Source organism: Penicillium subrubescens (assembly GCF_028828155.1).
Source record: "Penicillium subrubescens strain IBT 31985 chromosome Unknown utg000005l_segment0_segment0, whole genome shotgun sequence".
Lineage (NCBI taxonomy): Eukaryota > Fungi > Ascomycota > Eurotiomycetes > Eurotiales > Aspergillaceae > Penicillium > Penicillium subrubescens.
In genome coordinates this window covers 4240875-4266175 of record NW_026643155.1, presented here as the reverse complement: position 1 = coordinate 4266175, position 25301 = coordinate 4240875, and the positions used below count along the sequence as shown (strand labels likewise).

The window sequence follows — 25301 nt, the reverse complement described above, 5'->3', positions numbered from 1 at the left end:
CTTATCGGTTATCGGTACTCCGTACTCAACTGGACAATTACCTCCAGTGTCTACGAGGGCTACAGTATCCAATATAGAGGACATCGAACTAAATTGATCTTTTTGGTATTGATGGAGTATCTTTGATATCATTTGTAGTCTTCAGAGATATTTACTGAATGGTGAATATCTGGTGCCACTGGATAGTCACTGGGCGTTCTCTGCATCCCACTAAATAATGGCATCCATCCGCATTTTGATTCGCTCTAAAACCGAATCGACAAAATCGTCACTCAAGGCACCTTCTTCATAGCAGACGTGCACAGTAGTCGGGCCATCTTGGACACCCGCCACATTGAACACCAGGTTGGCCGCGTACCCAGTTTTGTAAGCACCAGCAGAGAACTCCAGATTGGTAATGGTCCAATCTGCGTTGCGCCCGTCCTGCCCGACCGATTGATTTGGTCGAAAAGCACCCAGATTAGAAAGGGAGAAAGCATTTCGCTGGCAAAGCTTCAAACCAGGAATGAAGCCGGTAATGTAGTCTTCTTCATCTTGCCCGAGGAGATCGACAGACTGCCAAGCGGTGAAACACGTCTTTCGGTGATTCATATCGTTGAGTACATGTGCTCGATGCTTGCGCGCCAGCTCCCAGAGCAAATTTGCTTCAAACGCCGTGTTATCTTTAGAGGCTGTCTGTTCTCCTGCTTGGCGGAACTGCGGTAACCAGTCCCAGCTTGACACGATAGAAGCCGCAGTTTCCATAGTCTTTTCTCTGTCATGGGGCTTCAGGTAGGATCGGATATCAACGACCGTTGTTGAATGATTGAACTTGGCTTGAGGGTAGAAGTCTGCTGCTAATGTCACTTTGATCAGGGTGTGCAGCAGACTTGTGAAAGTGGTTTGATGGGCTCGACAGGCCTGAGCGCATTTCTGTATTGTAGAGGCATCGAGGCGAAGGCTGTGAAGTCGTGTTTTGACCAGATTGGCCTCTTTCTGTGGGTTGTTGTAGTCCAATTTCAGGTCTTTGATGACAACGTCATGAAAAAAGAGGTGTTTTTTTCTGTAGAGCAGCAAGATGGCCCAGAAACGAAGATAATTCAGGATTGCCTGAAAAAGAGAAAGTGGTGCTGGGGCCCGCTTGATTGGATCAACCTCGGGAAATCCCTTGATATCAGTTGTAAACTCGAGGATTGATGAGTTGACGAGTTCTTGCTTGGGAGAGTTGAGGGCATCCAAGATACTCTCCAGTATGTAAGTACCACCGCGCCCATCGGTGATGTAGTGATCGTAAACGAACAGCAAATGTCTTCCGTTTGCAACCACCAGCTGCCATGCTGGTTTTATCGATGGCTCAAACCAAAGGTTGTGGTATCTCTCAAGAGTGGCAGTCAGTCCCTGTGCTTCCTCCTCTGCTGGGATATTGATGAACTTGACATGGTCATCCAGATTGATCTGCTGCAAAAAAGCCGACCAGCGCCGGTGTTGCCCAGACTTTGTTTCCGATGGGCGACAGAAGGTAGTTGTCCCCAGCTCGGGGTATTGAGGACCAACCTGTTGCAGGGCTGCGTATATGAGCTCTTTGGAAAGCACGGTACTCTCAGCCTTGGTATTGGCATAGGTAGCAGCAATGATCACATTGGCTTGCATACCAAAATGATTCAAAAGAGAATATTCTCTCTGATACCGGCCTATTTTTGTGTTAGTTGGTCCTGGTAGAACAAGGCAGAGATTTGTCGTCAGCCTTACTAGCGGGATGTTCGAGCCAAACCCCAGATTTGGCAGCCACTAGCCCCCTATCTGTAGACGTTCTTTCGGCCATCATGAGCTAGGCCAAGTCAACAGCAGCAAGCGGGTAGGCAAGAGAAACGATTTGTTCTGTTACTCGTACAGAGTAGAGACCGAGTCATGATTCTGGGTTGAGAAATACAAGTCACTATGGCTTGTCAGCTCCTGTCAGCTCCTGTCAGCTTATTTGGACTAGTGCTGACGCGGAAACAGCCTAGACTAGGTACATACTTCATTGTGAGGCGGACCCTGTGAACGCCAATTAATTCAACGATTGAGGCCTAACTCGTCAAACCTTTGTTATGTTGCTTATTTATGGGCTCTGTTTTGGGCTTCGAGAGGCGCCACAATGCGAACCTGAATTGCTTACTTACATTTGCGACCACGATAATAAGTTGATATGCGAATAATACCCAGTGATTTTAATATTATTAGCTTAGATTACTGCTTACGGGTAGCTCTGCCGGCTTAACCTATCAAATGCTTGGATTACTAGAAGAGTCAACCTATTACATTAAGGAATGATGTGGAGCCTCAGTAAGAAAGAAGGGGTCAGTCAACAGTAATTATCACGTGATAATAAGGTTTTGTGGTTTGGTTCGCCTAGCCTACCTAGGGATAGTACATTCTGCAGGTGTGTTTATGTCATCTTGACGGATCCACCCGGCCATCTATTGTCACCATTGACATTGCCCGTCGACTCCGTACACTCAGCTCAACTCTCCAAGATTTTGATCCTCATTCGGTCTCTGCAAAAATTCCCATTCAAGGACCAGATCCTTAAACTTGTGATGGCCGCCTCTTCTAAACGTCCCGTCAGTCGACCCAACAGCGTGCAAATGGTTATCTCATTCTAATAGAACTCTCAGGCTACCCCTCCTCCAGGATGGTCAATGGATCCAGAGGAGCTCGACTACGAGACTGATTGGGCCCCGGAAGGTAGCTGGGGGTATCAGATCGGTGTTGACTACGGACTCGGGAAATGTATCCCCGTTATGTGCGACCCGATTGGGGGGGTTTGATTTTCATGGCTGGTGGGAAGTTTTACGAATTGGATCAGCTTGCTGGTGGTCTTTGTCAAATCATTTCTCCAACTTCGTTGGATGAGATCATTGCTGTGATGAAGGGGAAGGGGCTCCGGGGACTGAAAACGAAACGACTGTAATGATAGTGGCATCGTTCCTACCTAATTCGGAACAAAAACAAACAGTTGCCGAAAGCCTATTTGCGGGACTTCATGCCTGAGTACTCTTCTAGCTCCATTCAGTTGCCAGTTATCAATTTACTTTGCTGTCAACACCACATTTGGCATCGTCAAGATATGCAGAACCCTTCCCCAACACTCCGTCCTGGCCTCGGTCCGGCTGCCTCCGCTCCGTTCGTTGAGCATACGTTGCCAGCATGCAATGGTCAACTGAATGTGCGGGTCGCCTATAGTTGGAATAGGCAGCAGGTATCCCAGTCCTCTGCTCCTTACTCCCAGAATAACAATACTGATTGAGATTCATAGATATTCAATTTCCTTACTGCATTAATCGCATCACCGACGCTACATGGTGTAGCAGCCGCAGACGTCCCTGAGTTGACACTGATTTTGCAAGAAATCAGGGATCTCAGGTAACGGGCAGTTCTTATCATGCTCACGTTACGTGGTCTGATACATGTTAGTTTACCGAGTGGACATGAATACAATGCACCGCATCTTCAACCAAGTCAACATATTTCTCGCTCCGTCAATCCTGCCTGGACCGCCACACCCCAGGCTCAGACCAGGCTGTCAAAGTTCAAAGTATCCAAGCATTTCCACTGGGGTATACCCTATTGGAGCCCAGCGGACTTACTTGGCTTGTTTCTTGCGAAGACGGGACCGGCACCCCCAGCAGCAACTAAGCGCTCATTTTTTCTCCCATTGACAGCCATGTTTGGAAGATGGGTCAACCAGCTCATAGGAACGAAAGCATTTATGTACAACTGCACCTGGCGTGTGGGCGCGACTGGACAAGCCCACTTTTTCTTAGGGGCTTCATTGACGGGATACAACGCCGAGCTAGATTTGGTTGGACAATGGCTCAAAGTGATACAAAAAGCGAGATATAGACTCGTCGCTGGAGAGTTCCTGTCGCTGCACGGGTGGTCATTTAACCACTCACCGGCGCGCATGCGCCCCAACGTACAGACAAAATTTGGGAACTGTGCAGAAACTTACCCTCTCGTCCATTTCTTGCAGTAAGATTGAGGTATCGTGTCAATGACGCCGTATTGCTCTTGCTGACATTAACTAAATCACTATAGGGGCTACAGCGGCATAAACCAAGCTGTACATGGAATCTCTTTGCAGTGGAAAGGAACCCGCCCAACCACGTACGATGATTCCCTCAGTGGAGAGACGTGGAGAAGAGTGGCAGACCCATGTTTCAATTGCCAGGAGCTAATTCGCATCCATGGCGGAAATGTTGCCAACTTTGATCGGTATAGTGGATCAATCGGTGGGCCGCCATAGGAGACTGCGCAAGCCAACCCCACGCCATGCTTGCGGGGAAATCGGAGTAGTGGAAACACGCCGCAGTTGGCGGCTCCTCGTTTCCGCAAGGTTCGAGAGTCCTACAGCAACGTCCCAGGTTCGCTTGCGCCAAACCTAAACTAGAAGTTGCATGGGGAAATCAACGGGTTTGATAGCTTAGCTTGGCAAAGGAGCAACTGCAGGGCAATGACTCTTGAGACAAGCAGGGGTTTTGTTGAGATCAAAAACATCACATTACGACTGAAAGATCCCCATTATATCCATCGAGAAGCAAGGCCAGTTTGTGCGGACAAATCACTATCGAGCAGAGGAGAGGCTGGCATTTGTGCATAAGGAAATGAGAGAAAGGGGTCATTAGTTTACACCGAATAGATATAAATACACGGATAATGTACATCGCTTTTGTATAGTCGCATCTCAGACAGTCGCCGAGTAAATCGCGGAAACATGACGCCCACATTCAACTCGTTGTTCCATTTTTACTGAGCGCTTACCAACCTTGCCCTTGTGCGGAGGCATGATTTGCAACCGTGCTTCTGGCTCATCCTTCTTCGAAGCCTCGGAGGGTGCCTTGATGTAGCTTGGCTTAGGCAGATTGGTTCGCTTTCCAGTACCCAGTTGGAAATGCTCATTGCCTCCCCAGAAGAGCACGTCAAGGCCAAAGTCGTGCGACTTGTCAAGGGAATCTGTAGGCTTCGAGCTGACGGTCGTCTTATTGTCCATCACAGCAGCAACGTGAGTTGTGCCGACGGACATGTTGCGAAGGCGAATTGGTGACATTTGGTTTTTGGTTTCGTCATATTCAGCCAGTCCACTCAAGTCCTTCACCTTGGAAGGCGAGTCTTGAAGGTGAACCCACCTGCCCGTGCCCAAGGTGCCCCAAATGCCCCTACCACAAGACCAAGTATCGGCAGTCACGTTGCCCAAATCACGGACTGCCTTAGGTTCTTCCTCGGGACCCAGAGTTCGCTTTGCGTCGACAGTGAAGAAGCTGCCAGCTCCACCAGCCGCGATGCTGGTTGCTTGTAATGTGAATAAGCCTCGGCGATATAGTTTGTGCAAAGGAAGGGCGACGGGCGCGTCTTTGTAGGGCAACTCGGGCTCATAATCCACACCCAGTTGGCCAAAAGAGTTGTCACCCCAGGCAAACACGCGTCCATCCTTAGTCAGCGCAAGCGAGTGATAGTCACCGGTGCTTATCTGCGTAACTTTAGAGCCGATGAAAGCCGTTAATTCATGGCATACATCGACCGGGCCCTTGGGGCGGGTAGTCCAAGTCAGCCCGGGGACACCGAGCTGACCAAGTGAAGGATAGTGTTCGGTAGACGCGACGGCTGTAAAGACACGACCAGAGCTGGTCAAAAGAACGACATGCTCCTGGCCGGCTGAGATGGACGTAACCTTTTCACCGAGTCCCAAAGTCGGGTTCAGCTTGCGATAGCTCAACCCAGACCGGCTTCCCATGAAGGGCACCCAGGAGCTCTCCCGTGGCTTTGGGCCAGTGATCTGCTCTTCCTTGGAGATGGGAAGAGAGAACACGCTGCCATCTGAGGATAGAGCTATAATGCAATTCTCCGAAAGCGCAAGCGATCTCAGGTTCTTGCCGGTCAAGGTTTTGCTTGGCTTATACTCTGTCTCCGAGAATCCCTTGCCCCACTGGATGAGATCGCCACCTTCAGTGATCGCCGCGCCGGACTTTTCGTCCACTTTGAAATCACGCAGGACCTGGCCGTTAAAGTACTTGAAACGACGAGGAGTTTTAATATCAGTATCCTTCGATCCTGGGTCCACCACTTTGTAGATGTTTGAGCCCCAGGTGTAGACAGCCGGACTCTTCAAGCTTCGTTTTTCCTGGATAAACTGAGCCCGAAGGTCATTGACATTGATCACCTGCTTCTCTGGCGCAGTCTGACTCTCGATCCATGCGCCCTTGAAGTCGCCATTCACGTATGAATACCCAAAATATGCTGCAGCTCCGGCAACTGCTACTCCGAGTGAGTTGACAATCCAGTTGGGAGAGGTTCCGGACTTCTTTGAGTTATTGCTTGCTAGTCTGCGCCATGGTGTCTGAGCGGGCATGCGAGTTGTGACAGCGGTTGGGCGGAGGAGGAGGATGCGCACAGATGGGGATACTGAGCCCCGCATTCGGGTTGCCATGATTATCGATGAACGTCCAAAGACTCGTTAGTGCATGTCCTTGGTGCTTTAGAGAGGAGGTCGGGGAAGCTCAAGTTCATTGCGTCAGTATCGGGCGGGATCCTGTGGCAGAATAAGCCGCGGCAGTTAACACATCGCGCTTTCGGCCTCAAGTTCACTGGAGTTTAGTTGGTTTCCTCTCCATCATTTCATGCCAGTCATGAACCAAAGAGTGGTGACACAGTTTCACCCAGGGTTCTGAATTCACCATGCCGCCTACCAAGCAGCATCGAGCACGCCGTCAGACCGCACCATCTGGTCCCCCGCGGAAGCCAACCGCCAACGAAACCCGATCAACACTCGAGCCACCAACAGAACACCCAGACACTGCCCTGGATTCGAGCATCCCTAAGTGGGAAAATGAACTCGAGTTCTCCGAATGGTTCAATGGCGTGAAGGATGACCTGATCGAGGAGAGCTACGACCAATACCAGTATGTTGGGTGAACGCGGGGGGTGATGTTGATCTTGGCTAATGTGATCATTTAATCTGTGCCAGAAACTGCTTGGACGACCTGCAACAATCGCGTGAGCATATTGATGACATCTTGGCGAACACCTTGACCCTACTCGACTCTCTTTCACATCTGTCTAAAGAGTTCAATTCCGTCGAGTCGCAAACCTCCAATTTCGAGAAGCAGTGCGAGGGTCTCCTGGCTGCCCAGGAACGGGATACAAAGCTTGCGAATGGCATACAGACCAATCTCCACTACTACGAGTTCCTGGATCCTGCCTCACGGCGACTCAATGCCCCGGGTGCCGGAAATACGGTTCGTGATGAGGAGTTCTCCGACATGCTTCGACGACTCGACGTCTGTTTGGACTACATGGAAACGCATGTGAGTTCTACGAAGACTTATACTGCCGTGGGAAGTTTTATTAACGCTGTTTGTAGCCCGAGCAAAAGGAGGCGGAAGTTTATCGATCCAGATACCGGTTACTGTTGACCCGTGCCCTCACGCTGATTCGAGGCAATTTCGTGTCGTCTCTTCGGGATATCTATCAAAGCGTTTCAAAGAAGATATCAGATCAGTCATTGAATGACACAGCTCTGTCCGCCCTTCTCTATGCCAAGTTTAGGGTTGGGGCTCCAGAGCTGAAACAAATTGGGGTGGAAATTCAAAAAAGAGCCGTCCCACCATTGAATTCAGAACAGAACAACGAGGCAGAATACCAGAGCTTGATGAATGAATTGCACAGCAATTACGCCGCGACGCGCGTACGACTCATCGTACCGCTGGCTCGCAAGAAACTCAGTGAAATCACGCGGACCCCAAGTTCATCCAAGGATTTGGTCGCGTTTGCTCGGGCGAGTATCAGCTACATTCGTGGGCTATGCTTGGACGAATACGACTTGTGGGGTGAATGGTTCCATGGTCAGGTAGGATTGTATGATTTCCTTGAGACCATTTGTGAGCCACTCTATGACCACCTTCGTCCTCGAATCATCCACGAGACCGATATTCGCAATCTTTGTCAACTCTGCACTCTCTTACAGACTCGGTACTTCCTGGATCCCGAAGAAGAGCCAGAGCAAACTGATGCGAATCAACTCGACTTTTCCATTCTGATCCAGCCGGCTTTACAAGATGTTCAGACTCGCCTAGTCTTCCGGGCTCAGGCGGTGCTTCGGGACGAAATCGAGAGATACAAACCCCGCCCAGAAGATGTGGATTATCCCATGCATAGTAAACAAGTATCGCTGACCGTGACGGATACCCAAATATCTGGGAAGAAAGATACATCTGCGGACACAATGATCGACATGACCAAGCCTACCCAAGGGGGGATGAAACTACCGTTGCCACAGAGCAGGATGGGAAGTGGGATTTCGAGACTCAGACTGCACTTAAGGGGTGGTATCCGACCTTGCGAAAGGCGATCTGGCTCCTCAGTCGGATCTACCGTCTAGTAAATGTGAGTTTCGCGTCTGGAACCTCAATTTGACACCCCCACTGACCATCCATTTCAGTCCACTGTCTTTGATGATCTTGCTCATCAAATCGTCCATCAAACTACTCTTTCCCTTCATAGCGCCAGCACGATTATCTCCAGCAAATCTACTGGTGCAGATGGCCAGCTCTTCCTTATGAGCCATCTTCTCATCCTGAAGCAGCAAATCGTCGCCTTCGATATCGAGTACGTGGCCCCGGAGGTGTCATTTGATTTCTCGGGCGTAACAAGCACATTCTGGGAACTCCGCGAGCGGGGCGGTCTCTTCAACCCGCGCAATCTGATGCGTCTTGTCGGCCATGGCCTTCTTCCGCGCGTGGTTGAAAATATGCTTGACGCCAAAGTCGAACTAGACGGCCGTCTTCGAACGGTTATCAACGACTTTATCAATGCCTTCGCCTCTCGCATGACAGCTTCACTACCCACAAAGTTTATCGATACCCGTAACTTGCAGTACGGAGAACTCGTTCATCCCTCCTGTCGCACAATCGAGAAGGAAGTCCCGGCTCTACGCAAGATCCTTAACGAGTACATCGACGATACTAGGATGAAGGAAACCCTTGTTGGAGCGGTGCAGGATCGCACAATCCAGATATATGAGGACTTCTTCGACAAGTACACGTCATCCGAGAAAGGAAGGGGTCATGCCGTCAATAAGATTGGCAAGGGTGGGGACGATGCCGTGTGGGATGTTGAAACTTTCGCAGTGTGGTGCGAGGGGATATTCCGAGTCGGCGTCGCGGGTCTGCAATCTGAGCAGGTAGACGACCTTGCTGAGGATGACGACGATGTACTGAGCACGCGCTCTTAGAAGCCGTGCCTTCTTCTTGTCCTTGTTTGAATTTTGCATCTTGAGCCTAGATACCATGTGGGATCGTGCTGGTTTGTATATATCTGAAACCAAGTCATGATTTGACCCGAACTTGCATTGCATTCAGCGTGGCTGGGAGACCTTGTAGCGTATTTTCTGACTGTCCGAAGTCATACCAAAGGCATGATGTCATGTCTTACAAGAAACTGTTTTCGCTTCCCGGTCGGCGATTAATGTTCATCCCTACATAGGCAACCGGGTAGCCTTTTGTAGTGTTGTGGCTGTGTACAGGAAAGGTAACGTCGATCATCTTGCATCGAGCGGCACCAAGGATAATATTTCCGAGAACGATGCCGATGATCTTTTCTCTTGAAAATAGAAGAAACCATGATATGATTATCGCATGGGGAACTGATTATCGTGGGATCTTTTGGAGGCTTCTTGGTGGCTGTGTCAGGCAGTGATTGACAGTCCGTTGGAATGCTGTTGTCGATCTGCGATTATCCGCTTTCGTAGGGTGCATCAATAATATAATCACTCACCTTCATCTACAGATCTTATTATTGGCAATTCTGATCTCGAAAATTATACCGCGAGGCAATTACATACCATGACTATCACCACGACATCACTGGCTCTAGGGAAGGCTATCCCCGAAGGGCCTCACGCGATATCAGTTCAAATTCCGACATGGAGCGATATGTGCGGTATGGGACGAGGAGATGTTCAGATCATGGAAGCTTTGCAAAATGGATATCCGCGCACTTTTATTCATCAAACCATTCAAAAGGTACTTCTAAGCCAACTCTCCACATGTACGAGAGTAACTGGTGCTAACTATATATTTAGCTATGTCGAGCATGCCAAAGCCGATTTCTTTCTTCTCCCGCAAAAATTCTACTATTCCCCGATCAAAAAAGCGCCCAAACATGCAAGAACTATATCACATCATCTACTATTCACAAAAATGAAGCTGTACCATCCAAGTCGGTATCAATTATCGCTTTGGAGATTGGTGAATCTCAACCAACATTCCTATATGCTGGTCAAACACCAGGGCCAACGCTCTGGGCTGTGGTATATCCGGAAGAATCAGCCAAGCCAGGAGCTCTATTTTGGCGACTCACAGGAACCGGAATATCATCTCGCCTTGCAGAGCATTGTCTTCAAAATATTGACTCCATGCAACGAGTCGAACGACCCGTGAAACGATTCTATTCTGCAATGACCACCGTCCATCCAGTATACGAGACAATACGCACTCGCATCGCATACCTAATGGATCGGGCTCCGGCTGAGACCCCTAGAAATCTGACTGTGAAGCATTCAGACGTCTTTCTCTATCCATCCGGCATGTCCGCAATCTACCATACGCACCAAACGCTTCTCAAATGGCGGGGTCTAGAGAGCGTGGTTATTGGGTTCCCTTATGAACTGACCATCAAGATGATGGAGACATATGGCCCGTCATTCAAGTTCTACAGCTTGGGTACCGAGGAACAGATTGACGAGTTTGAGATTTACCTTGATACTAAGGCGCGAATCGGCTCGATGATTCAGGCTGTCTGGTGTGAATGTCCTTCCAACCCGCTACTCTACACGGTTGACCTGGGGAGAATTCGAAGACTCGCAGACAAATATGGATTTATCGTCGTCGTTGATGAGACGATCGGTAGTTTTGCCAATGTGGATGTTTTGGGAGTGGCGGATATTGTGGTCACCTCGTTGAGCAAGTCGTTCAATGGGTATGCAGATTTGTTGGCTGGAAGGTATGAAACCTAATCCTTACTACTGGACTATTTGCCTGATCTAACACGATGAGAATAGCGTCACCCTGAATCCCAATTCTGGCTACTACCGTGCCCTTAAGACCTGTCTGACGGAAGGCTACACCAACAATCTCTATATCGACGACGCTATACAACTAGAGCATAACAGCCGCAATTTCCTTCAGCGTGCAGCGCAGATGAACACTACGGCCGAATCCATCGTCGACTATCTATCGCCATTTGCTTCCGACCCATCCAGCGTCGTGAGCGCGGTTCATTACCCCAAAACATGCCAGTCCGCGCATCACTACGAATCTCGTATGCGTAATGCAACCGACGAATTCACGCCGGGATATGGATGCCTCTTCACGGTCGACTTTAATACGCTTGACGCATCGCGGGCCTTTTTTGATAGTCTAGACGTGTGGAAGGGCCCATCGCTCGGCGCAAATATCACATTGGCACAGCCCTATGTGCAGATGGTTCTGCAGAAAGAAAAGAAATGGGCGGCTAGTCATGGCTTGAGGGAGACGATTGTGCGGGTCTCTGTCGGACTTGAGGGTAAAGATGCTATTCTACAGACTGTGAAAAATGCCCATATGATGGCGGAGAAGACGAAAGGCACTCATGCTTTGTAAGCTCTTACCGCAATGCATAATCATTAGGTATCTGCAGGAATGATAATATGTACAACAATAATCTGGCTCATAAACACCGAGTAACCAGTTCAGCCTGATGAATCCTCGCTTGAACGATAGAAAAAAAACTTGGAAAAGGGTATGTATATACGATGCCTTGACAAGTAATAAAAGCAGGCCATAGCTCTACGGACCCGGTGAGAAAATGCACAGCATTTCCCACTAGCCTGTTAAGCTAGAACCATCTCACAAAACGTGACGGATCTTGGCATAAAGCTCCGTATCCAAGAAATTGTAACTGGGGTCCGGCTCGCAGAAGGGGTGACGGGTGAGCAGAGTGCCCGCCGTGGGACGTTCAGATGAATCCCTATTTGAGAGGTTAGTAACAGTACCGACATATTAGACTCGAAACATGGCAGAACTTACACAGTGAAGCAGTCATACATGAAGGCAAGCGCTGCAGGACTGATATTCATGGACACATCGTCGGGAATGGGTGGAGCCTGGTTAAGGCTACCCAACTTGAAGATAGCACCAACGGCTTCCTCCTTGCTCCACGGCCGACGACCAGCAAACATCTCCAACACCACACAGCCAAGTGACCAAATATCAACCTTGGCACTATATCCCTGGCCCTGCGACTGGATGACCTCCGGTGCCATCCAAAAGACGGAGCCCTGCATAGAATTGGTCGAGTCGTTACCGTAGATGTCATCGGTTTTCTTGGAGATACCAAAGTCGGAGATCTTGCAAGTACCGTCAAGGTCAAGCAAAATATTATCCGCCTTCAGATCACGGTGGAGAATACCCATGTCGTGCAGATAGGCCAGACCGTCGAGAGTTTGTCGTGTCAACGATCTCACGACACTCTCTTCAAACTTGCCATGTTTGCGAAGACAACTTCCAACGGAACCACCGGAAATATACTCGAGGTAGATGGAGATCGACAGTTCTCCTCGCTCACAACCCAGGTACTGGACGATATTCGGGTGCTCCAGATGCTGCATCGTGTCAATCTCCTGGTCCAAAGCAGCCACCATCTCCTTGATGCGATCTCGGTCTGTTCCCGCGATTCTGGCGTTGATCTCAACTTGCTTCACCGCCAAGACTTCACCATTATCTGCGTTCATGCCCAGGTACACACGACCGTAGGTTCCCTTGCCAATAAGCTGACCACGGATAATGCGGAATGTAGGCTGGCGTTGTGGGACGGAGCCACTCGGCCCTGGCGCGGGGGCATTTTGAGGGATCGGATCGAGCTGGCTGAGTCTTGTGCCTGGCTTGGGACTGATTTGCATGATCTTCGCGCCGAACATCTTGGTGCTCTTTCGTCGGAGCAGGTTGCTCGATTGTTGTGGTCCGGCGGAGCCAATGCTCTTGGTTCTGTGCGCAGCACCTCTAGCCACTTCACGAATGGACTTCTTTCGTGACAAGCCACCACTGCGATCTACATTGCGTCTAGCAACGATCGATGCACCTTGAGGGGGTGGCGGGGGACGCATTGTCGAAATATCCGGGGTGAAACTGCTGAGATCGACAACGGGCTGTGGCGCTGGCGAAGCGTCCTGCTTGCCCCTGATGGTTGCTCCACTTTCAACATCGGCCTTACTGGTATTAGGTGACGGAGGCTCCTCTAGGTAAGGAGCATCGAGGTCGACATCCGGGAAGAAGCTATCCAGGTTATCGATAACGCCCTCCACAGCAGGTCTGCTAGCCCAGACGTCTCCATTCGCAAACGAATCTCTGCGCGGAGGTTGTTCGTCGTCTGAGGAATCCGGTCCGTAAAAGGTGCCCGAGAACTTCTCTGGCGATTCGGAAGTGTCACCACCAGAGGTATTTCCTGCCGGGGTGGCAAAGCTCTTGGCAGCAGTAGTATTCGGGGAGATGAAGCTGACAACCCGACGCGGTTTGGTATTGTCAGTATCCAAGCTGAGGGAAGGCTTCCGTCTTTTCTCAGGTTCAGGCTTGGGCGTCTGGGGCTCATTTCTTGAAGGTCGAATTGCGAAGAGACCATCATCAGAAGAATCATCATCGCCATCATCAGGTTGTTCAGTCGACTGTGGTGGGCTCCGGAAGAAGGACACTTCGGATTCTTCAAAGTCGAACTCGGGTCCAAATGACTTGCGAGACTGCAAAGATGGCTTTTGCGACATTGCACTCTGAGGGGAAGATGTATTTGTGGCGGACCGAGTAGCGAATGAAGAGGGTGACCGTTGAACTTGCTCTGCGGCAAAACTGGGAGCAGTCTTCCCGGAATCTAGATCGACCAAGGGGTTAGCACTGACGGCACCAGCATAGAGAGTTGTCTGATGATAGCGAGTCTGCTCTTCTGGCTTACCTAGCGTCGTCCTGCTTGAAGCCGTTGCAGCAGAATCCATCGTATTTGTTCGGTCCGAATCAGAACCGGCACTATCTTGGGTGTTCGATGAAGGCGTCGAAGGAACCGGGACCGAAGGAGATGGAGTGCCAATCGCACTGGTCATTCGACCGACACTTGCCAGGACTGCTCCAAGCCCATGGGTTTGTCCTGCAGAGTGGGGCTGAGGTCGGTGACGATCTGCTCGCTCACCCGGAGCCTTTCTCAATGAGTTGACTTTGGTAAGTGTGTTGGACTCATTCGGCGCAACTGGTGGTTTTCGGAGAGGGACCAGTGTGTCAGCCTTTTCAGACTTCTTCTCTTCGTACGGAGAAATGCGCGGCGAATCGAAGTCAATCACACCTTCACGCCTGTACCCAGTCTCACCGTAGGTATCCTTCCGCGGTTGTTGTGTAATCGGCGGGAGTCGAGAGATGCGATGCTCCTTTTGTTTGCGTTCGACTTCACGCATGTGTGCCTCGTGGCGTGCAAGCAGGTCCATCTTTTCGGCATCCACAGTCTGATTAGGGTCTGGAGAACCATCTGGCAGTGTTTTGCCAGTTGATGCTTTCAATGTACTCTGCCGGGAGCCTAGAAGGTCGGTATTGAACTTCGTCTGGGCGTGCGGTGATATTCTATTCAGTGCCCCTTCCTCCAGTGGTTTCCGATGGATGGGTGCGTGAGTTGCCGTGGGAGACTGAGCCAATTTATCAGTGGGTATCGAAACTCCAAGACCATCGAACCGGGGGAGAAGGTTCGCTGGGGCGTGACTAGGGGCGCCCTTGACAAACACCTTCAACGACCCATACGCGTCGGACTTGGTCCTGCGGCTAACTGCCAAGATTGAATCGCTCATGGGATCCTCATGCTCAGACTGTCCGGGCTGGGTGAGGAAAATCTGTGCGCTGCTCCAATCGGAGATCCCTAACTTCTGGCAGATACCAGCGCGTACGGCTTCCACGGAGTCCCAATCTGTAACATCGATCAGGCGGTAGTTGACACCATCCATAGTCGCGAAGATCCACTTCTTCGTCTTGGCCGTGGTGGCCGAGGAGGGACGCTCGCCCAAAGACATGTCGCTTGAATTGAAGGCAGGTTGATACGGAAGGTAGCCGTTACCGTTTGCGCGAGGCTCGGGACTTGGGGGAGACTCCAAATCCTCCGGGGAGGGATGACTCGAGAAGTCGGTTTTGTGTCCCTTTTTCCTTGTGAAGAGATTCAAAATGCTCTTGCCATGATCTCTAGAATAGGATGAAGGCGTCTCTCCACCAAAAGGCTTACCTGCATCCTGTGGCGACGGACGAGGGATATCTTGGCCTTGTCTGCGACTGTCGTAGTACCGGCTCATCGTAGCAGAGCCACGTCCAACACCGGAAATAGACTCTGTGCTATTCCCACGGGAATGTTCATACTTCAACGTCAAATCTCCAGTCGATGAAGACGTTAGCCCCGCGTATGCAGGAGACACATATTGGGTGGCGGGACTGCCACTCTTTGGGCTATCCTGAGCCCGCAGCGATGGTGGTAGAGCAGCGCTCTCACTGGAAACAGAGGGGCTCTGTCGTCTGTGCTCGTTGACTGCCGCCAAAGCGTTTCTGGAATAGTCAGAGCGCAGCCAACTAGGAGATTCACGCGAGGGAGATTCGTACATTGGCGAATCATGACCGGAAGGGATTGGCAAAGTCACAGAGCGCATCTGCGCAGGCTTCTGGGCAGCTGCCGCATTTTGGGCACTGCTAAGTTGCTCTGGAGAGATATCATTGACCCCGGGTATCGGGCCAGCCGAACGGGGCTCAGTCAGTTGACTCGAATAGAATCCATTCCCACTTTCAGCCGATGTGCTAGCCCAGGCCGGTGGTTCACCGCGCATAGGCGTTGAGATTGAAGAGTCTGATTCATTATCGTGAATCTGGCGGATTAACTTGCGCATGCGCAGGCCCTCTTCTCGCTCCCGGGTTGAATCCCATCCAGTACCGCTTTGAGCACATTCCTTGGCTAATTGGGGATACACAACCTTGTGGATTTTCCCAAGGTTTCCACGTCCACCGGATGCCAAACCAAGCTCAAGGAAATCAGCACCCTGTAGCTCCAGGGACTTGAAAGTTTCTTGCCAATCTTTTGAGAACCCGTTTCTTGCAAGCCAGAGAAGTACTCGGTCGAGCGGCCATTGCACCGCAGCCTCGCCAGGTGACATTCCACCTAATGAAGCACCGCTAGTCTGATGCCGGTGACTCGGCGATTTTGTAAGATCCATGCTCTGGGGAATTGAGCTTTGCGGCGGATTGTCGCTCGTCACCAACTCATGAACATTGTTGTGTAGGGCGAACGGAGGAGTCACCCGAGTCCCTGGAGTCTGGGGGTTATAGGTTCCATCAGTGCCAGGATGATATGTCTGGCTACTTGCTTGCCGTTGCTGGGTGTAGGGATCATACGTTTGCCCATTGGTCTCGAACAAGGGCGGGATACCGACACCAATGGTGTCGTTTCCAGGTATATAGGTTGCGGAAGTGAGTGGCTGGTGGTCGTGCGGTGTCACGATTGAGAGTGGAGCTGGTTGACGATATGCTGCGATATGTTGGTTTTGTGGGAGCGGCGGAGGAGGTGGAGGGGGAAACCCAGTAGGCAGCGCCTGTCTACCCCAGCTTTGCTGCCATCCAGAGGTTGTTCCGTATCCCGTCCCTGGAGGGGGCCCAGGGGGTGGTGGTGGCACCCCAGTCTGAAGCTGTACGGGCTGATGTTGGTGGGGGTGTCGTGGAGGAGGCGGAGGCAGGTTGATGGGATGCTGGGTGGGTGGTGGTCCCGGGATGTATTGTCGTTGACCGTCCATGATGGACTGTTTCCACCGAGCGCGTTATCTCGATCGGCGAGCACTAGGCGGCCGTTAAAGAAAGAAAGTCTCGGGATTCTATCGCCAGTGTCTCCGCATCACACTAGTTTTATGGTATCAGGAAGCGAGCCCTGTCGCCGACATGGTCGATATCGGCGTCTCCGAAGCTATCGGCGAAGTCCTGGCTGTTATTGAACGCCAGGACTTGAGTCGCGAGTAGAAGAGATGTCGTAGTGTGCCCGACCGGGATATAACCAGCTGTACGAGGGCTGGGGTTGGGTGCTGCTCAAGAAGGGCTTATCGTCAGCAAATCTGGAGGAAAGAAACGGCGAGGGCGATCCCCCTCCGATCGTAAACTCGGGACAAGTCACAGCGACAGGAGCGCATTCCAACCATAGACTCCTTGCGTCGGAGACTTCATCCCGAAGGAATGGACGCACACGCACACACTGTCAAAGACTTACCGAAGCCAAAATTCAAGCAGAGAAAGATATTGTTTGGAAGACAAAGGGACTCGAGAAGAGCTCTGATGCCCTCTAGATTGGGACGCCTGGGATCGTCACGTGGGGCCCGCAGTTGAAGGGTGGAGACTGGTGATTTGGTTGTCCAAAGTACACGAAAGTACACAGAAGGGGTCAAGGACTCGAGAGGGACTAGCAGATTAGTCCGAGAGAAGCTACATATACAGCCAATACGACAGAATTCTAACATGTTAGAGTCTTGTTTACGAAAACATCATGTTTCCCCCTGGACACCAAGCGTCAACTAGGGATTCAACCCCCTGCTCAACACCTGGCTAGCCTGGCTAGCTCCGGTCGGTGTCATATCCGCACTGGCGAGCCCTGGCCCCGTTTTGCTCAGTATGAAACCGCCGTGATTGACAAGTCCCCCGTGTGGCTGCGATTGTACTGCAGAAGTGGCCAGGAAGCGTCTAGCGGTCAGCATGCCAACATAACCGGAACTTCTCCGTACTACGTACACAGCACGAAGTCCTCATGGATCGTGGCAATCTGTATTTCGCTAGCTAATCAAATGATTAACTTTGTGGCCATCCATCTTTCTGCCTAATACTACCTTGCGCTCCGCCAGTGTCCTAAGGGGAAATCCAACAATCTAGACTCAGGGGCATGCCTTACAATTTGCTTTTCGATGAGATAGAAATAACCATACAGTATTAAATTTGAAAGAAACTATGGGGCCGTAAATCATGATCTCAACCAAGCGGCGAGTTGCACACAAGCAAGCCGCGACCCGCTCGAAGCAATTTGCCAATGAGAAGATAATAATGCAGCTAGGAGAGGTGCAATGCTAGGGCAACAGATCGAACGGTCTGAGAGGAGTTGATCGCACTGGGTATAGACCCATCTTAAGGACATATCCTGCCTCACAACAAAAGTCGCCTATTTGTTGCGCGCGGCCGCAGCCTCAGCAGTTAGCTTCAAGGCAGCGGGAGCATCATCGCGAGGCATGTACAGCTCAACCAGCTGTCCAACAGGTTAGCCATACTCGAAACTTTCTTTGGGTGAAACAACTTGACACTGGATGGGGTTTACCTGAAGATTGCTTGGGCTGCTAAAGTCCTTATCGGCGAATAGGTTCTTCAACTCGTCTCTGGTCTTGATGCGGTAGCTCTTGTACCCTTCAGCACCCCCAAAGACCTTGGGAATATTGGCATAGTCCCAGGGCTGGATGTCATTGTAGCCCGCCTCCCATCCGTGAATGTACCGCTCAATAGTGTAACCTTCGTTACAAATGACGAATCTAAAGGTGATACATCATCAGTACTTGCTTTATGCGATTGCGCGACCCAACCTTGTTTCATAGGCTAGCACTTACATGATAGGATTCAGCTTATTCCGAAGCATCGTGCTGATTTCTTGAACTGTCAACTGAGTGCTTCCATCCCCGATGAACAGAATAGTACGCCGGTTTTGCTGTTCCTTGGCGGCCAGCGCGGCGCCCTGGCAAGCACCCATCGAATACCCAATGCTTCCCCAGAGCACCTGACTGATTGCCGTGACATGGGCAGGGAAGCGAGTTTCCCAGATGCCAAAGTTGGCAGTACCGGTTTCCGTGATGACAATGTCCTTCTCCCTGAGCCACTGGCCGACGGTTGGCCACAGCCAGGCATGGTTGATGGTCTGGTTGGAATTCTGCTCGCTCGCTGGGATCTTGTTGTGGATTTGAGGAATGGAGGAGAGATTCAGCTTGCCCATGCGCTCAACGACCTTGCGAAGAACGCCTTTCATATTGACATCCGGATACTCGGAATACCGTACGCGCACATAGTTGCTGTGGAAGTCAATTGTGTTCAGTTGACCAATGCGATACGTGAATCCGGTCGTATTGAAATCCGACTTTATGGCCCCAATGCTGAGAATGAGGTCTGAAGACTCGACCACCTCCCGCACACCTGCGTTCGAGCCATTACCAGCATAGACACCACCGAAGTTCTTGTAGGACTCGTTCACTGCGCCCTTGCCCATTGGGGCGACAAAGGTAGGTAGGCCAGAAACCTCGACCAGCTGTTGCACCTCTTTCAGGGCACGGTGACGGATGGTGCAAGCGTCAACCAAGATGACCGGGTTCTTGGCCGCGTGGAGATACTTGAGAACCACGTCGACTACATAGTCCTCCTTCTCGGGATCGTTCTCGGGCAGAGACAGGTCAATTGGCTGGTTCAGGCGATCTCCATTGACCTTGGCGGCAATCATATCGGTGGGGAGAGTGACGTAGACGGGGCGACTCCGAATCCAGCACTCGCGAATTGCACTATCAACCAGGGTTGCCGCATCGCGCGGGTCATTCAGGTGAGCAACGTAACAAGAGATTGCCGCGCTCATCTTGTTGAAGACATTGAAATCGCCATTTCCGAGAGTGTGGTGGAGCAACATCCCATCCTTCTGCGATCGTGTGGTTGGCTGACCAACGATGTGGACGATTGGGACAAACTCAGAGTATGCGCCTGCGATGGCGTTCAGAGCCGACAGCTCTCCGACACCAAATGTGGTGATTAGAGCACTGATGCCTTTCACACGGGCGTAGCCATCGGCGGCGTAGCCTAAGTATCAGAGGCTTTGTTAGAAATATTTCCATGAATTCATTGGCAGCGTTAGTTCCATACCAGCATTGAGCTCGTTGCAGTTTCCGACCCAATCGAGGCCGCACTTGGGGAGGTAGTCGAGTGCCGAGAGGTTGTAATCGCCGGGAACACCGTGGACGGCGCGAATACCGACCTCGTGCAGGCGCCGAAACAGGTATTCAGTGAGGTCCATGGGATTCTCCAGCTCCCGTGTAGCGATATCGGTAGACGTCATGGTGGACTGTGTGATGGAGGGGGAAAGATTGGAGAGTTGGGGGAGAGGAAAGAAGAAAAAGCAGAGAGAGATCGTGGACGATCAAATTAAAAACCCAGCAGTGGTGAGCAATGTACCTTCTTTTTACATCAAGGTGATACGGAGCAATCGGAGGACTTGCAAAAGGAAAACAAGGCATCCGGCTTGCCGGATCATTCTGAAAATAGGCTTCTGGACTTCTGATAAGCCCTGGCGATGCGTAGAAGAACATTGACTACGTCATGATTGGACCGTTGATGTCATGCCACCCGATCACCGCATTGTGACCGTTACCGTCCCACGAGGTTGGTGAACCATTTTGAAAAAGTATTGTTAGATTGAATGGGCTGATTGTGTGATTCAATGTAGTACGATGGATATTGTCATAACTATGCTTTTGAATTAGCTATCATGAAACACAAGTCAAAAAGGTAAACAGGCAATAAGCTTTCAAGACCAGCTCGATTTGATCCGCCCGCTAAACCCGATTGATCGCCGACCAGGGGACCACACAAACGCAACTTCGGGACTCTTTCCCCACCATTCCTCACTCCGCCTATCAATTTATCGCGGAAAATTAGTCTGGTTCATCTCTTCTCTGGAAAGAGAAAATCCCCCCATTTCGAGACTGACTGTTCCAACCTCATGGCTGGAGGGAAACGTAGTATGCCCGGTAACGCGAATCAGTCGGCCAAGCGCCAGAAGGGCCAGAAGGTACGTTTCCATCCAGTACCTGTTTCTAGCCAACTGCTGGGGTTGCTAGTAAAGAATCAACCAAGATGCTGAACGCTCGCATAGAGTGGGAAACCAGCATGGCAGGCATCCGCCCGCAAAATCAACATTGACACTGGCGATGTGGGTGTGATTGTGACCTGCGACATGGGCAGAGAAGGGAAGTGTGTCGCCGAAACCCTGGACATCTTCTCTCAGGTTAGTGCACCCTAGATTGCGCGTCCCGCATTGCGTGGAAGTGCTATACAGGTGCCACCAGCTCAGCAGCCACTGATTCATGTTTACCATGCTCCAGGCCCTAGAAGAAATGGGAAAGCTCAAGAAAGATGATGATGACGATGAGGATGATGAGGACGAAGGCGACATCGAGGCCCAGATCCAAAGGGAGCTTGCGGGCTTGAAACCCAACAAGGACAAAAAGCGCCCCTTCGAAGCTATTCGCTTAGAAATGCCTTGTGGTGCGTTCAATTGGTGCCATCGTGCATCGGCGCTCGCTTCACGAAGTAACCTCATGGTGCCCTGCTAATAATAATCCCTGACAAGTGATATTCGTGCGACTCGAAAAGTCCATCGATCCTGTGGAATTGGTCCACCGGCTATGTGCTGAAGCACAAGCCAATCCGGAAACGAAAAAGAGCCGATACGTTAAGCGCATGACCCCGGTTACTGAGGTCCGAAAGACTCTTAGCGTGGATCTTGAGGCCTTTGCCCGTGAGATTCTCAAGCCGCACTTCCACTCGGGAGGCCCACCGAAAAAGGTCAGTGACGATGACTACTGCTCCTGCGTCGGACTTGGTACCGTTGCAGGAAGAATTCCCGAGCCTGCATATTGATGCGGCATGACAAGTGTAAGAATGAAATTTTCGTGAATTTATGCTGATGTTATTTTGCGGGTTATGTTTTACAGTATGCCATTCGGCCTTCAGTAAGAGGAAACAACAAGTTCAATCGAGACGCCATTATTAAAACCGTTGCCGATGTTGTGGGCAAGGAGCACCCCGTGAATTTGAAAAACTACGATCAGATGATCCTGGTTGATGTTTGCCAGGTAGGTTTCTCAATTCTGACTAGCGAGTCATTCCAATGGAACGCTGACAATTCCGATAGAATATCATTGGAATGAGTGTCGTCGGCAGTGATTACGACCAGCTCAAGCGATTTAACCTGGCCGAGATCTATGATCCAGCCCCGAAGCCGGAACCCAAGGAAGACTCGAAGGAGGGGGCTGCAGAGACCAAGTCATAGATACATTGTGGCCCATCCCAACAAGGCCAATCACCACGAAGCGTGGTCGCTTCGATGCAGCATCTCCCAAGCTCAAGATGAATTGGACGAGAAACAAATACTTCGTACTTATGAACCGAGATGATATATTGCGGTATCCTTGCATAACGAGCGTGCGGGTCAATCCGCTTCCTCAATTTATCAACTTTCTCAGACTGGACCGATATCATGCAGCCACAATCACTACATTCGAGAGGCAGTGTTGGTCCCTATCTACACGATAACCCGTACAAAATTCAGGCACCCTTCCACATAGATCGTGAAACTCGAGGAGTCGCTTGCACGGCAAAACGGCAGCGAGTCAAAGACTCCTCCATGGAGTTTCAGGGTCCTCGCTAAGAACCGAGGGGCCCTGTATCGAATGCCGATCAATCATGGGTCATGGCTTACGAACCAGGACTATCCCGGGGAGGAGCGTTGTTAGAAGGTATCCACGGTAGAAAAAGCAGCACACGAACAACAATGCCTCTATACGAAGTCACATATTAATACTCTCGCTTGTGGTACTCCACATGTAAGCCCGTGCCAGGCTTGCATACCCATTTCGGGAGTGTCAAGGGTTCGTTGACTTTTGTGGGGAGACTTTTTTTTTGGCTGACGCCTCCCATGGAATTCCAGCAATCGGAAGCGAAAAACAAACTGGCGCGATTCCATGCAGGCAGGAAATTAGGGTGATGACAATGGATCGCATAATAATGGATACGGTAGAGTGGACACCGGGTCACGCATGGAACATCTGGAAACATCGGGAACGTTACGAAGAGGGGCTTTCAGACTTTCCAGCTCTTGGTTAGCGTCCGCACCCGCAACTATTGGCGTTGGTTTACCAATGCCAAATGAAGTATTTGGAGTGTCTTTTTTTTCGGGGACCTGATGATGGTCTTCTGGACTTAATGGATAATATGGGTCGTATGGGATGTGGAGAACGGCAGATCCACTTGGGGGGAAGCGATTCGGCAAGATGAAGTTGTGATTGGTGGATGGGCGTGGGCTCGGATGCTCGTGTTGTCTTCAAGCGGGATCCTTAGGCGAGACAGCATCGCAGCCATTGCTGACCCTGACATTTCCTCGCCTCTTTCGATTAGTCCCTTCACAATGAATTGAATTCATTGGTAGTCCACTTATTCTACGGACTCTGTCCGAACAATTCCACTTCTAGCTCCCGAGGTTCGAGGTTCCAGCGCCTGTTACAGGCTTACTGTCTGCTCATGCGTTTAATTATCTTCGGCTAATTCGACGATCATACACTGGTGCCTACCAATGACACAGTCTTTGAGACCACGCCGCGAGTCAAAATTCTGTCTAGACCAATGCCCAAGTACGGTGATGATTCTACTATCAGGCCCATCAACCATGGTCCACCGCCCAACCACGATCTGTCAGGGACTGAGGGACAAGACTCGGATTTACGCCTCCACCGGTCCCGTATCTCGCGTAGCTAAACCTACTCTAGTCTATGTCATGGCGCGCTTTGGGGTCCGTGGCCACTTTCCCTGCTGAATATCTGAGGGTTACGTGGGCATGCAACGATGGCGGTCTGGTGGCCCCCTTGTTGGATGCGAAGCATCTTCCTTTCCTGGATACTACCGTGGAGTCTTGCTAAGTCTTGCTAAGCGGATTTGATTTGATTTCTTTTCCTTTTCGTAACTGCCAGCCTCGTCGAGACAACTACCCGAGATCGAAGGACATTGCGTGTCAACTAGTAATCATCTCCTCGGAAGAAGGGGGGGCTAGGCCGGCGTTTGATGATCCATGATTAGTATGAACGGTATCCTGAATTGATCCTAGTTCTATTTATCATCCTTGCCCCCTCGAGTGGACTTCCCATCAAGTCCTAAATTATATCAGGATGCATCATTCCGATGTGACGACTCGCTCTGCCTGTCTGTCCCTGAAGGGATCTAATATGCCCTCTACTTATATTGACGCCCCAGCCGTCCACTACGATGAATACCGACGATTAGATGCCGTGCTATCATTGTTATTTCCTTCCACCGTTCGGGTGCAACAGTCGCGGAATATCACCGGTCATATTCATTCTTTACGCCGTCTCACCCTGTCCAATGGACTTCGTCTACTATTGAAAAGCTCGCCCTATCCAGGTACCCCACTACTTCGACAAGAACGCTTCTATCTTGAAACCGAGGCACGGGTTCTGGCCCTGCTGGGCCAACATGCAAATCCCTGCATCCCTCAACTCTATCACTACGACCCGCGAGGGAGCATTTTTGGTTCAGCCTTTCTACTCCGCCAGTATGTGAAGGGATCCAGTCTTGCCGATATGGAAAGCCAACTAAGTGTTCGGGAACGCAACGATATTGACCGTCACCTTGGTTTTCTGGCTACCACTATCGGCCAAAATGTGGCTCCCGGGTTTGGCTCGTTGCAACAAGTAGCCATCGGCGCTGGCAAACGATCCTGGCGTGAGGCATTCTGTGCGTTGGTTGAAAGCGTGCTCCGGGATGCCGAAGACATGTTTATTCATCTACCCTACGCAGAGCTTCGACATGAGCTGGTCCGCTTAGCTTCTGCACTTGACGAGGTTACTTTACCCCGTCTGACCGTGGTTGGATTCGGTCGGTCGACACATGTCATCCTGGATGATGAGTCGAAGCAACTATCCGGGGTGGTGGACTTCAGCAGCGCCTTCTGGGGCGACATGCTGATGGCAGAGATATTCGAAAGTCCATCACTCGCAGTGGTAGAAGGGGCTGGATTACCCCGCATCAGAACGAAGAGAGAGAATATTCGGGTTTTGATGTAAGTGTTGATCCAACCTCTTTTTGTTTCTTCATTCCCTGCACATGACCGGTTATCTTACTGACATGTTCTACCTGGCTAGGTATTCGTGCTACCGATTGATTTGCCAAATCACCACACAATACTATCGAAACCGTGATGAATCCAAGGAGTTTGATGCTCGCAGGCGACTGACTACCGACCTTGCCAACATGGTAGCCATCGAATCGGTTTGAGGATCATTAGACAAAGACAAAACGACAATTGCATGCGATATGCGATGGGTGACGGACAGAGATACAAGAACATGATACCCTTGGATATCAAATCTATAGAATAGCGCGATTTCCGAAATCGTGCAGACCAGACCATTC

At 50.7% G+C, this 25301-nt stretch overlaps 9 protein-coding genes across 9 annotated transcripts; 5 read left to right on the top strand and 4 right to left on the bottom strand.

The window, feature by feature from the left end:
- Window positions 1-210: 210 nt before the first annotated feature.
- On the bottom strand, window positions 211-1629 carry N7473_008066 (uncharacterized protein; the record flags this gene model as incomplete). Its single annotated transcript, XM_057154006.1, has 1 exon — window positions 211-1629. One exon carries the CDS (start codon window positions 1627-1629, stop codon window positions 211-213), a length of 1419 nt encoding a protein of 472 aa, XP_057008344.1.
- An 847-nt stretch (window positions 1630-2476) lies between these two features.
- On the top strand, window positions 2477-2789 carry N7473_008065 (uncharacterized protein; the record flags this gene model as incomplete). Its single annotated transcript, XM_057154005.1, has 2 exons — window positions 2477-2582; window positions 2628-2789. The coding sequence occupies exons 1-2, from the start codon at window positions 2559-2561 to the stop codon at window positions 2787-2789; spliced, it is 186 nt and encodes a 61-aa protein (XP_057008343.1). The 5' UTR covers window positions 2477-2558.
- Window positions 2790-4705: 1916 nt separating this feature from the next.
- On the bottom strand, window positions 4706-6445 carry N7473_008064 (RCC1 domain-containing protein; the record flags this gene model as incomplete). Its single annotated transcript, XM_057154004.1, has 1 exon — window positions 4706-6445. One exon carries the CDS (start codon window positions 6443-6445, stop codon window positions 4706-4708), a length of 1740 nt encoding a protein of 579 aa, XP_057008342.1.
- Window positions 6446-6693: 248 nt separating this feature from the next.
- Window positions 6694-9247, top strand: N7473_008063 (Golgi transport complex subunit COG3; the record flags this gene model as incomplete). Its single annotated transcript, XM_057154003.1, has 5 exons — window positions 6694-6917; window positions 6983-7322; window positions 7379-8171; window positions 8219-8400; window positions 8456-9247. The coding sequence occupies 5 exons, from the start codon at window positions 6694-6696 to the stop codon at window positions 9245-9247; spliced, it is 2331 nt and encodes a 776-aa protein (XP_057008341.1).
- Window positions 9248-9857: 610 nt separating this feature from the next.
- Window positions 9858-11654, top strand: N7473_008062 (PLP-dependent transferase; the record flags this gene model as incomplete). Its single annotated transcript, XM_057154002.1, has 3 exons — window positions 9858-10037; window positions 10097-11016; window positions 11075-11654. 3 exons carry the CDS (start codon window positions 9858-9860, stop codon window positions 11652-11654), a joined length of 1680 nt encoding a protein of 559 aa, XP_057008340.1.
- Window positions 11655-11900: 246 nt separating this feature from the next.
- Window positions 11901-16837, bottom strand: bck1 (uncharacterized protein; the record flags this gene model as incomplete). The annotated part of the gene is made up of 2 exons (XM_057154001.1): window positions 11901-12021; window positions 12081-16837. The coding sequence occupies 2 exons, from the start codon at window positions 16835-16837 to the stop codon at window positions 11901-11903; spliced, it is 4878 nt and encodes a 1625-aa protein (XP_057008339.1).
- Window positions 16838-18237: 1400 nt separating this feature from the next.
- Window positions 18238-20154, bottom strand: N7473_008060 (alpha-keto acid decarboxylase family protein; the record flags this gene model as incomplete). The annotated part of the gene is made up of 4 exons (XM_057154000.1): window positions 18238-18321; window positions 18391-18598; window positions 18674-19898; window positions 19962-20154. The coding sequence occupies 4 exons, from the start codon at window positions 20152-20154 to the stop codon at window positions 18238-18240; spliced, it is 1710 nt and encodes a 569-aa protein (XP_057008338.1).
- A 663-nt stretch (window positions 20155-20817) lies between these two features.
- Window positions 20818-22149, top strand: N7473_008059 (THUMP domain-containing protein; the record flags this gene model as incomplete). The annotated part of the gene is made up of 6 exons (XM_057153999.1): window positions 20818-20886; window positions 20971-21102; window positions 21200-21362; window positions 21448-21662; window positions 21812-21952; window positions 22012-22149. 6 exons carry the CDS (start codon window positions 20818-20820, stop codon window positions 22147-22149), a joined length of 858 nt encoding a protein of 285 aa, XP_057008337.1.
- Window positions 22150-24037: 1888 nt separating this feature from the next.
- Window positions 24038-25163, top strand: N7473_008058 (phosphotransferase family protein; the record flags this gene model as incomplete). The annotated part of the gene is made up of 2 exons (XM_057153998.1): window positions 24038-24948; window positions 25031-25163. The coding sequence occupies 2 exons, from the start codon at window positions 24038-24040 to the stop codon at window positions 25161-25163; spliced, it is 1044 nt and encodes a 347-aa protein (XP_057008336.1).
- Window positions 25164-25301: the final 138 nt, after the last annotated feature.